The sequence below is a fragment of the Rhagoletis pomonella genome, unplaced genomic scaffold, assembly GCF_013731165.1.
Source record: "Rhagoletis pomonella isolate Grant_MI unplaced genomic scaffold, Rhpom_1.0 Rhpom_scaffold_00001, whole genome shotgun sequence".
NCBI lineage: Eukaryota > Metazoa > Arthropoda > Insecta > Diptera > Tephritidae > Rhagoletis > Rhagoletis pomonella.
The window spans coordinates 69,312,563-69,325,113 of NW_023458555.1; the positions used below are offsets into that span (position 1 = coordinate 69,312,563).

The window sequence follows — 12,551 nt, forward strand, 5'->3', positions numbered from 1 at the left end:
AACTTCAAAATGCATCTTGTGGTTCAATGTTAACTACAACTATACCGATTAAAGTTTTATGAGTTAAAAACTCGAAAGGATAAAATAGTCAAAGATTCAAAGTACAAATTTTTCATATAATGAAACTAGTTCATAGATTTTCTCTTCTTACTTGTAATATAAACATTTCTAATATAAATGTATTTTTTGATTGTTCTTCGTATTTTCTGTCGTTTTTTAGTGCCTCTTTTTGCAATACCTAGTGCCTTTACCTGCCTTTTTCGCTATTTTGTTTTGCCTTTTGTTGCCTTTTCCTGGCTTTTTCGCTATTTTATTTTGCCTTTTTTATAGATTTTTAGGTCCTAAAAATCCGTTCCCTGGTCATTAACAATTTTATATTTTCCTCAAATTAATATGCATCTTACCGATTTAAAAGAAAATTCCATATACATAAATCCGTCCAATCTTATATCTATACAAATTAATATGTCGTCGTTTAAAGTAAAAAACCGCGTATCTATAAAATGAAAAACCGCGTATGAGAGGTTGCATAAATTATTTCCAAGATCGTAAAAACACTCATATTTCAAAACGGTCCTCTTTTTTTTAAAGCAATCGCATATTTGGCTAGTATATTTCAGGACGAATGGATAAGGATTGAGCCAAGAGCTTGTTTGAGCAAATCCAATTTTTGGCAGCAAATGTCAGTTACGCGGTTTTGCAGAATGACGATACGCGGGTTTCTACTTTAGTTTACATTCATATGTATATATCTATGAGATTTTCTGTGAGAAACTGTAAGATATACTTATATAACATTAAAGTGTGTATGAAATTGCTAATGACAAAACCGAAAAGTACTCAACATTACAGACGCCATATAAGGAAAACTGAATTATTACGAAATGTAAATAAAGTGGAATCACTTTTCGCCCTTTTGCATTTTATGGATACAATTATTTTATGGAGAGAATTCTTATTTTATGGAAAGAATTTAATTTCCCATATTTATTATATAGACGGTTTTTTTTAAATATCATTTTTTATTCAAAAAAATTCGCAAAAACTGCGAAAACATTTTACCGTGTCAGGGTTTTCGCCATTTTTTGACAATGTCTGTTAAAAATACATAGCATATTGAAATTCCAAAGTTGTAGAGTATTACATTCTTCATAACTTTTGTTCCTCCATTTTTTTTTTGTACGACGCTTAGATCACGGACGGGAACGCGATAAACATAGCGATGTACGGGATGCGCTGCAAGACTCATTTCGACACCACCGCTGAGTTAGAGTTTTTCGGCGCGTTTTTTTTAACGTACTTTCCCCAGTAGGCCTAATCCACGGGCGACTTTTTTTTTTAATGAATGAAATTCTCTACAACTCTGCAATTTCAACATGTATTTTCAACAGAAATTGTCAAAAAATGGAGAAAGCCGTGACAATGTAATTTTTTTCGCAGTTTTTGTTAATTTTTTACAATAAAAACAAATTTTTTTTTAACCTTCTATACAATTAAATTCTCTAAATTTTTTTATTAAACCATTTTTTAAGAAAAATGCAAAATAAGCTTGCAAATCGCAAAAAGGATCAGTCCAGCGCCTTTGTCTTGATCTGCGGGCTGTGTCGGAGTCACAGCCGCTAAACTTAAACGTAGAATACGTTATATTATTAAGATAACATTCAAGTTAAACACGGCACATGAAATATTCGTTTTGATTGTATTGATTTAATTTTAATAAATCAATACGAATTGCAAAATATTAAAAATTAGCAATAGAGAAGTAGATCCACATTAACTTCACTCATATGTACGATCAGCTTATAAATAGACATACATACATATGTCATGACGTGTATCACTACATGGATTCATTTTTATTTCCTTTCATACTGCAGAAATTTGTATTACTTTTTGTATTAGCCTAGGTCCCCGTATTCTTCTGAAACAACTCGCAACCCTCCTAAATATAGTTAAGAAAAAACAAATCTCTTGCGTCTGATATTGTGATACCTATATATTTAATGTGCCCGATGAATTAAGTTAAATTTAATTTTTTAAACAACGCTCCTAAATACAGTTCATAAATAAAGCCTTTTTAAACCCATTTCATTTGATACCCATATTTTTAATAATTGTTTAGCTTATTAAATAATTTTAGTTTATTTTTTTTAAGCAGGTGGAAACCCCCTTTAATATTCTAAATATTCAAACTAAGGATATCTTACCACCATCGTTTCACGACATATTTTAATATCTCATTTAGCTTATGCTTACTTTAATTGAATTATAATTTTAAAACATATGGCAACCCTATTTAAAATATTTTAAAACCAAAACCTTGTTAAACCTTTTGGCTTACACACATATTGTGATACAAATTTTAAATGTGTATATAATTCCCTTAATTCAAGTTGAGTTTAATTTCTAAAACATAATATTTCATATTATTTATTTTAATTATACTTTTGATGACAGACGGATGGCAATCCTGTTAAAAGTATTCTTAAACAAAAACCTCGTTGAATCTTTTCCGTGTGGCACTTGTATTGTGATGCAGAGTTAAATTATATAATACTCTTGATTCAAATTAAATTTAATTATAAAATCAGGTGGCAACCCTCCTACATGCAGTTTAGAAATAAAGTTTATTCAAAGCAATTTTGAATTATATTCATACTGAAGTAATATATTTTTACCTATTGGTTTTATAAAATCTAACTTTATAACATGGTGGCAACCCCCTGCAAAATATTTTCAAACCGCAGCGCCTTTCGTCGGACATCCATATCAGGATATACATTTAAATTTTTCTGCCTTTATTTAAGTCGAACTTGCTTTTTGAAACATTTACGTATAATAAAGAAATAAAGCCTTTTGGAAACCATTTCGATCGATACTCATAGTTAATAATTGATTTAACTTAAAAATAATTTGAATTTATTTTTTTATCAGATGGCAACTCTTTTTGAAAAACTAAGAAGTTATTGCACATCCACAGGCCAAGCCCCTTAATTTTATACCTCATTTTGTAAAATCGCACTAACGGTACAGATCTGATATGACGAAAATCTTTCGCGTATTATGCATTCATATGTACATATATCCGATTACTAAAAGAAAAACAGGTCTACATAAACTGAAATTAACATATGTATGAACGTATTTGTGTTTTTACATACATACGCTGCGATTAGGTTAAAAATATTTCGCCATCTGTTACTCAAAAGCCATACATATGTACATACTTTTTGTCGCCTTCTCTCACTTCCAGCGCATGCACGTGTTTGCAAAATTATGACGAAGTGCTTTTGTATGGAAAATCATGTATGCTAATATATTTGAATAAAACCAACATATTCAGAAGATATCAACCAATAATTTCCATATACCAAACGAAAGGAAAAACCTTGAGTTGTTGATTAAAGAAAACAAACAAAATCATTCGAGCAGTTTTCCAGCATTTTGGTAATAAAAAAAGTTTTCTAATTTTTTCGACAATTTTTTGCCTTAAAATGCTCAATATTTGTTGAATTTATATAAAATTTGTACACGGTAATATTTCAAAATTTACGCTTGTTTTACTAGAATTTCAGGTTTGTTAAATTCTTCTAAATTCTGTATAAAGAAAAATATTTTACTTGAAAAACATTACAAATATTTAACCAAAATCCCCATTCACTCACTTTTGATCGCCATTATACATATTTATATGCATGAAAAATCAAGTTTATGTTTACTTATTGACACAACCATTAAGTAAGATACATCATTATAAAAGTTCCGCCGCGAAAATTTCACTCTGGATCCACCCGGGATAACTTCTACCGAGTCACCGAGTACAAGACCCCTTTTACAAATTTGTATGCTCAGAACTGAAAATTCAGTAGAAATCAGTACACATTTTTAAAAATCAGGGCATTAGCGTACTGACTGAAGAAATTGACAAAATCAGTACGAGAGTTAAAAGATCAGCACTGTACTGATAAAATCAGTACGTATGGCAACCGTAGGTGTAAGACTGTGGCTTTTTCATTTGTCATAGAATTCCTGCGTGGAGGTATGGATAATGAACTAACTGTGCTCTGAATGCTAGTCGTTTGTTATTGACATGCATTTTCTGATTTTTACATACATTTCCTAAGCTAAAGGTAGTAGCACAAAGTCAAAGCTTCTTGCATCACCCCTTCGCGGGCTTTTTTAAACACGGTATTTTTATAACCTTATATTAAGTTTCATCTGTTCATCAATATCAAATATGTCTATTTTTTGGTTCCGATCGGTTCGTATTTATGAAGGTATCTAAAGACCTCTTATCAACTCAAAATTCTACAAACGGTACTTTTATTTTATTTACCAGCGGACATTCTGGCCGTACATATAAAGTTATCCCTGCGATTTAATTGCTTCAAAATGTATTTAAAACAAGTAAGAAAGTCTAAGTTCGGGCGGAGCCGAACATTAAATACCCGGCGCAAGTATTAAATATATGTTTCACCTTTCCGAAAGCTACCGATACATGGTAAGCCGGGGTGTATCAATTTTGAATAAATTAGCGTCCTTCAATTTCGAAATATTGAAGTTTCAAGCATTTCTGAAATTTACCGTTATATGAGAAGCGGCCGTTATTTTAGTCCGACTTCAATAATTTTCAACGTTTTGCTTATATGTGGCAAGCACAATAACCACACCGAGTTTGGTACAAATTGGTAGAACGGTTACCGATATACTTATATGTGATCAGAAGTGGGCGGTGCCACGCCCATTTTCCAAAATTTTACCATAAACGTATTTCTTGGTAAAGAATTGTTGCAAGCATCAATTTTGAATAAATTAGCTTCAATATTTACTGATTTATCGAAGGTTTTTTTATTTCTCTAAATTACCGTTATAGGGGATGTGGGCGTGGTTATTGTCCGATTTTAAAAAGTTTCGGCGATTTTTTATGCTGTACCAAGGCCACCAACTGTGCCAAGTTTGGAAGAAATTGGTGCAGCGGTTACCAAGATATACACATGTAACCATAAGTGGGCATGGCTACGCCCATTTTCCAAAAATTTATAATATTCTTATTTTTCGTCTAAAAATTATTGTAAATATCAATTTTGAGTGAATAATCTCCAGTAGTTACTAAAATATCGCAGTTTTCGTATTTCTGAAAATTACCGTTATATGGGAAGTAGGCGTGGTTATTGAGCGATTTTAGAAATTTTCGGCCGTTTGGTATGTTGTGCGAAGGCCAACAACTGTGCCAAGTTTGGAATAAATTGGTGCAGCGGTTACCAAGATATACACATGTAACCATAAGTGGGCGTGGCTACGCCCATTTTCCAAAAATTTATAATATTCTTATTTTTCGTCTAAAAGTTATTGTAAATATCAATTTTGAGTGAATTATCTTCAGTAGTTACCAAAATATCGCAGTTTTCGTATTTCTAGAAATTACCGTTCTATGGGAAGTGGGCGTGGTTACTGTCCGATTTCGCCCATTTTCAATACCAACCTACCTTGGATTAAGGGAAACCTACATACCAAATTTCGTTGAGATATCTCAATTTTTGCTCGAGTTATCGTGTACACGGACAGACGGACAGACGGACGGACAGACAGACAGATTTCTTTTTTCATCCTGATCATTTATGTATACATTTGTCTATATCTATCTCGATTCGTTTTGGCTGTTACAAACAACCGTTATGTGAACAAAATTAATATACCCTTGTGCACAAGTGCGCTCGGGTATAACAAAACTGCATCATCGTTTTTTACCATAATACTGGTCTGGTGATCTCAGTGCGAATTCGGCATGGGATGTTGTCATATTTACTAAAATAATAAAACTGTATACATACAGACATGTGTGTTCATATACACATTTACATACATATGTACGTATATACACATTGTTAGGCCAAAAGAAAAAAATTTCCCATTTATGTTGTGACACACCCTATTGTATACTCTTAGACATGAAAAGCATTCTAGCATAGACCATTTAAATGTTCTTTGAATTTTGAACAAGCAAGTTCAACGATGAACTGCTAGAATGTAGCCATGTGGGAGGGTGAAACTGAAATATACTGAGAAAATTGTCTGCACAAGGAACATGAAAACTACAACTATTTTACATATGTATGTATGTATATACATAAGAATACTCACGTATAATAATTACGTGTTTGTATATCAGTGTTGCCAGAAGTCCAGATTCTTAACCCATAATTATATGTCCCACGCGGGACTGACTCATAGCGTTTTCTTTTCTCACAAAAAATTTTACCCTCTTAAATGGCAATATTCTCTTTACGTCACACCCATCCCTAAAATATGGTAGCATTAATTGCGCAAGAAAAGAACATAAAGGCTACCCTGGATATCAGCTGATGCTATCAACCAAAAAATACAAATTTTGCAAAATAGAAAATAAATCGAGTCGCTTTATTAAAATGGATGTAAAAAAGGAAAGCCCATTATATAAAACATTGCAGCGTAAGTACAATGAAAACTGTTAACTAGAATTTTCAAGTGGAATATGGCTTTACTTTTTGCAGTTTGGTCAGATGGAGAGAGCCGGCTCCTTCTTGATAGATACGCGCACTACTTACCTGATATTGGCCCCATGAAAACGTTGAAAAATAAGAAGGAAATGTGGATAAAAATTGCAACAGAAATTGAAGGCAAAAGTCCTAAGCAGTGCGAGGAACGGTACAAAACAATCGTAAGAAGAAAGAAAGCCGCTGTGGAAAATAACAACACATCCGGAGCAAAAAGGCAAAAAATTGACTTCGAGGGGGAGCTCGATGAAATATGTAAGCTGGATGACTCGATCGAGCCCGTAATCCAGATAAGCAGCCAGAATGTTTTACGAAAAATTTCTTGTAATGAACGTGTTGTGAAATACGAAAAAAAGGAAAAGAAAACCGTACAAGAGACTTTGATGGAGATAGCGCAAAATAAGGAGGAAGCCCGGGAGAGAAGACACAAAGAAAAAATGAACTTAATTCAAAACTTACTGGGAAAGATGGTAGAAGACAAAAAGTATTAATTTCGCACCTACAGCTGTCCACATAATAATAGGAGTGCGATATTTTGACCAGTTTTGACTACTTTTCTTTTGTTTATTAAATATTTTATTTTTATTTTTATTTTTATTTTTATAAAAATGTAGTTGGTTATACAGCAAACACCATATAAGTAAACATTGCAAACTTTGTACAAAAATTATAAAAATTCTACAAAAGTTCGAAAATTGCAAAAGTTTAAAACTTTTTAATGCGAATCTTTAGAAAAAATTTTAGTTTGCTGTTGTGTAGATCATTAAATTGTATATAATAAAGTGGCATTTACAAGTATAACCAACTACATTTTTATAAAAATAAAAAAAATATTTAATAAAGAAAGAAAAGTAGTCAAAACTGGTAAAAAATATCGTACTCCTATTACTTTGTGAACAACTGTAAATGCTGACATATTTTTATTAAAAAATATAACCTACTACGATGAGTGAATTTCTAGTTTTGTTAAACAATAGTTTGAATTAATTAATATTTTTATTTTAGTTCTTTTCTAATAAAAAGGCAGTTAAACAAATGTTATGAAGAGCACAACAAGCTATAATAAATTTGGCCATGACTTCCACATTGTGAAAATCGAGACGCATTAGCTGGCGAAAACGATAATTTTAAAACCCGCGAATTATGAATTTTGCTAGGAATGCCTGTATATACGTCCAGAAAACGTAGCTTTGCATCGCAAATTCCTTGCAACGTTATTGATGCACAATCATGTCTATTTGTGTAGGTTGAACGTATTTTATTCTTAGGCTTTCTAATGGAAATGTAGCTACCATCTATGCAGCCCAAAACGTTTGGGAGCCCAGCAATCTATTAACGTCATAAAGAACATTTTTTAAAAGTGCTTTAATAACCAACTTTTAAGTTTTAATATAAACCTTTTCAAATTCCCTCGCAACAGCTTCTTTCTCAACACCTTCCTTTGGAAATTTTATTGACTCCGGCGCCACAGCTTCCACTAAGAAACTCAAAACTTTATTGAAGGTTAAATTAATGTTCGACAACGTCACGCCAAAAAGGTTTGCTACTTCTCTGAACGTCGTTTTGTTAGCGCTAAACCTGAAATACGTGCAATCAATGAAAACTTTGTAATACATTCGTAGATATTATGTTGTATTTCTTGCATCTTACCACAAAAAAGAAAGCATATGAGTTTCCGCTGTAGATTGCAGTCTGCCTTCCTTGTAGCTCCTTTTTACATACCATCTGCTAGAGGAATACCTTGCGACGAGATATTCTGCACTGTCGCGGGTAATGCGGAAGTTTGTTTTGAACTGCAATGTAAATAAAATTTATTAAAAATTTTCTTGCATTTTTTTGCAGTGCAGAATAAGTGTAGAACTTTTTCGAGAAAAGAAAACGCTATCAGTCAGACTCGGAGAAAGAACGAAAAGGAACCGCACCATTATTTTGTTCAGGGTTTGTTCTTTTCCTCCGTGTTTTTTCTTAAAGTATTCCAATCCGTGTACCATGAAATGGCTTCGCAAGACTTCGAGAATACCTCTATAGTTTTTTCATATTAAGTGTACCAACTTCAACCGTGTTTTTCCAAATGAACTTAAATCGGTTTGATAGAAGAGACAAATGGTCCGTAAATTTATGTAAATAAAGCTGAATTGCTCATCCAATTCAATCTGGTGATATCCCGTACAGAGACCTTCAACTATATTAAAGGAAAAATTGAAGCTTTAAAAAATGTTAAACCTTCAGAGAACTATAAATATATAGTAATTCTTATTACTGTGCCCAATAATTTATGTAATGCAATGCCTATTTTAATAAAGGTTAAATGTCATAGAACCCTTCTCCGACTCATCCATATCAACCCAGGTTGCGTCTTAATAGGATTAACGGTTTATAAGAATATAAATAGAATATAAACATACAAACACTAATTTTTATTTATACTACCTAGTTAATTTATATTCGTAAAATGTAGTTAGATTTTTTTTAACCCCGAATTGGTTTTGCTATCTATTTGTCATAAGTAGAGCCCGGATTTTTATGCGCTAAAAAATCGAAAATAATGTGCACTAATAGATCAAAAATATGCACTAAAATCTCAAAAATATGCACTAAAAACAAAGAAGTGTGCAAAACTACTTCTCTCATTTATTTGCTTTATTTAATTTTTTTATTTACTTTTCATATTTTATTACAAGTTTATAATTAACGCAAGATATACATATTGTAATTTTTAGTGCCTCGAAAAACTTAAAATTAATTAAATATATACCTAAAATTTTAAAACTTCTACGTATTAAAAAGAGCGGCACATTTTTCAAAAATTTTCTTTTTGATGCAGAAATGCCCGTAGAGTATCTAGATGTAATTCTGCATCAAAAAAAAAAAAATGAAAAAAATGTCGCCTACGTTTTTTGGCGGTTAGGGCTCGATATTTGGCGCTGAGTAAGTGACATTAAAATAATTTTCGGCGAAATCAGTACCCAATAGTTGCATGGAATCATCAAATGCTCTTACAATTGTGGAGTGATTCGTCCGTTCTAGACAAACGGCGTTGAATAAAAAATGCAATTAAATATGCTTTTTTGACAAAATATGCCTATATATGCTTATAAGGAAAAATATGTAAGAATATGCACTAACAAATCCATATCATCTTAACACAAAACTCTTGCTTCGCAACATTTGCTAATCTTTAAGTTCCTATGACTCACGAAAAAAAATTAAATGAATTACTAGGAATGTTACTCATACGCCATGTTGAACTATTAATGTAAACGTACACAAGAAATTATTACGCATTTTCATTTGACCATTTACAACTTTATTTATCAATCAATTTTCTTCGTTCATAGCTTACTGTTTTTGTAAAAGCACAGGCTTTAACACAAATGAAAAGAATTTACAAAAAACTTTTATTTTGAGTTCGCATTTTTTTTGTTCACAATAAAAAAGTTTAATTAAAATATCTTGCGAAAATGACCTGATCTAGAAAAACGATATACAGGGCGGTAATCTACGACCCAAAATCAAGTTTACGTGTTACGGCGTTTTTTTATGTCATTTGTGTTATTTGCTTTTTTTTCCCGTTCGAAAAGCTTTCAAAATCCTACTTCGCCCGAAAAAAATATGGTATTGCTGATGTGTATGTACATTGTGTTTCTATATAAACCACTTCCACACACAATTCTATCGTCTGCCATGCATGTAACTCAGAAAATGGCCAGCTCCTTAGTTTGACATTTTATGGACAACCACAAGCGCCGCTTCTGCATAGCAGACTTAAGAATCAAATTGTAATGGGGAACAGAAGTTTAAAGAAAGCAGTATATACAACGACAAAATACTCCCAGCAAAAGCGGCGAACAAATATTTTAAAGGAGTTTTGAGTTTTTTGTACCTCCGCCTGTATTTACATGTTCATCAGGCATTTAAGAAATTTGGTATTTTGTACTTTTTCGTACATCTTTGGGAAGAAAAGTACCGAAGTACCATCTACGAATTTAAGTACATTTTTGCCCTGAAGTTTCATTATTAAAGAAATTAAATGTATCTTTTCTATATGCATACATAATTGATAATAAATAAGATATGTTAGTATATTTCAAGAATGAAATCCACAAAAATGTAATTTTCATAAGCAAATCGTTGTAGCCTAGCCAGAACCAAAGTACATCGATAAAATAAAGCACATTTTTGCTAGCACTTTTCGTGACTTACCTAAAATATTTTCAAAATTTAAATACATATGCCAAGTTTTTGGCGAAGGCTTCAGAAATGAAGGCATAAAAAAGCTTATGTTTCCTAGCGTATACAAAATAGTGCATGGTGCGCGGTCAATTCCACGCTCTTTGTTGTTGACAGTATTTCTATTCAGAATCTAGTCATAACAAGATGCCGCAATCTGCAATGATCCTTGCATCTTGTATATTTTTAGATTGTACCCCCCTAGTAAGCTTTTGGATCGACGATGTCCCATGGCATTTCGTAAATTCAGTTCTCTTAGCCTGGTGGTTTTCTTCCTTAGCATTCCCTTTATCGCGTTGGGACCTGGTCCTATCGGGGTCGAGGCAGCTGCCAGTCTGGCCAGATGGTCCGCTTCCTCATTACCTTTGACTCCCATATGCCCTGGTACTCATAGAAATTGGAGGGCATCGTTCTCAGCCAGAGCAGAAAGTTATCGGTTAAATCTGAGATTATTTTATAATTACAGATTAACAAAGGAGGAATTTTATATGGCTAATCTCTCTCTCTAATTACAGATTAGGAAGTTAATCTCGAAAATGAGGATAATCTACTTATATGTGAACCTAGTATAAGCCTCTCTACAGACTCCAGGACCACCGAAAATTTGATCTCGAATAATGAGAGAGCCTAGCAATAGCTCAAAATTTGGATCCTCTCAATCTATCCTTACTCCGAAGGTTGACCTCAGCACACAGACTGATGGCATAAACTTCCACTTGAAAGATGCTGGGGAAAGTTCCTAGGGGAACAGAAAGCTTCAGTCTAGGGCCATAAGCACCTGATCCTATCCCCTCAGGATTTTTAGAGCCATCTGTATACCACTTTAATGTGGTCGCCTGGACGTGTCTCTTCTTGATAGAAGTGGTTCTGGTCGCCTTAATAATAATATCCCAACGGTTTTACCCTCCATTGCCGCCCATCCGCACGAGGGGCGCAGTCCGCATGACGTACGGAACCAGTATTTTAAATTTTTGCGCCGAGTCACGATAGGCAGGAGTTTGTTAAGTGTCGAGATCTAAAACTGTTCAGCTACAGAACCAAATTCATCAGCCGATTTTATGTCTATATTTTAATGATTCATTTATTGAGAGAGGACAGTATCGATTTATTAATGCAGAAAAGCGGATCTGATATATCAAACGTGCTGGAATGAGAGTTAAAATCCTGGCATAAGCAACGGAGTGGGTCGTGCAATTCAAAATTAGTTTTACAAGCTTTTAGAAATAGGGGGCAAAAGTGTCTTGATACCCGGTTAGGAACATTAAGGCTAACTTAGCCAAGAAGAAGCGGACTTGAAATTGAGCCTGTTAGTAATTTAGCTATAAAAATTGTACCAAGCATTTGCCTGCGGCTGGAAAGTGTAGGAAGATTAACAAGTTTTAATCCGCTCGTGTAAGGTGGAGGTTTTATTGAGAATCCCAACGGAAATTTCTTAAAGCAAAAAGTAGGAATTGTTTTTGAATTGATTCTATCTTGTCTGAGTAAATTTGATACCTTGGATTCCAAACCACCGAACCGTATTCACAGGGTTTTAGTGATATAAGGGTCACAAAATTCTTTTGACCATCGTTTCACAAATGCAAGTACACCTTTAGCCTTGTTGACTGTCACATTAATATGAAGATTAAAATTAAGCTTAGGATCCATTGTGATACCAAGGTCCACAAAATTGTATACCTGTTCCAGGTTATGGTTACCTATTGTATAGGAAGTGGGATGAACAGCTCTTCGCGAGAAGCTTACTTTACATTTCTTAAGATTTAGAGGCATAAGATTTACTTGACACCA

At 33.2% G+C, this 12,551-nt stretch overlaps 2 protein-coding genes across 2 annotated transcripts; one reads left to right on the top strand and one right to left on the bottom strand.

The window, feature by feature from the left end:
- The first annotated feature begins 6,425 nt into the window (after positions 1-6,425).
- On the top strand, positions 6,426-7,024 carry LOC118732947. The gene is made up of 2 exons (XM_036462079.1): positions 6,426-6,468; positions 6,531-7,024. Exons 1-2 carry the CDS (start codon positions 6,426-6,428, stop codon positions 7,022-7,024), a joined length of 537 nt encoding a protein of 178 aa, XP_036317972.1.
- A 547-nt stretch (positions 7,025-7,571) lies between these two features.
- On the bottom strand, positions 7,572-11,171 carry LOC118732956 (putative nuclease HARBI1). The gene is made up of 4 exons (XM_036462091.1): positions 11,127-11,171; positions 8,184-8,326; positions 7,931-8,111; positions 7,572-7,862 (listed from the first exon to the last, which is right to left on the bottom strand). Exons 1-4 carry the CDS (start codon positions 11,169-11,171, stop codon positions 7,572-7,574), a joined length of 660 nt encoding a protein of 219 aa, XP_036317984.1.
- Between the last annotated feature and the right edge of the window lie 1,380 nt (positions 11,172-12,551).

Coding starts and splice junctions, on each gene's coding strand:
- LOC118732956 (XM_036462091.1), bottom strand. CDS start 11,171: ATGCCCTCCAATTTCTATGAGTACCAGGGCATATGGGAGTCAAAG. Junction 8,327..11,126: donor AGGGCATATGGGAGTCAAAG/GTAATGAGGAAG, acceptor TTTACATTGCAG/TTCAAAACAAACTTCCGCAT. Junction 7,863..7,930: donor TTGCGAGGGAATTTGAAAAG/GTTTATATTAAA, acceptor TGACGTTAATAG/ATTGCTGGGCTCCCAAACGT.
- LOC118732947 (XM_036462079.1), top strand. CDS start 6,426: ATGGATGTAAAAAAGGAAAGCCCATTATATAAAACATTGCAGC. Junction 6,469..6,530: donor ATTATATAAAACATTGCAGC/GTAAGTACAATG, acceptor TACTTTTTGCAG/TTTGGTCAGATGGAGAGAGC.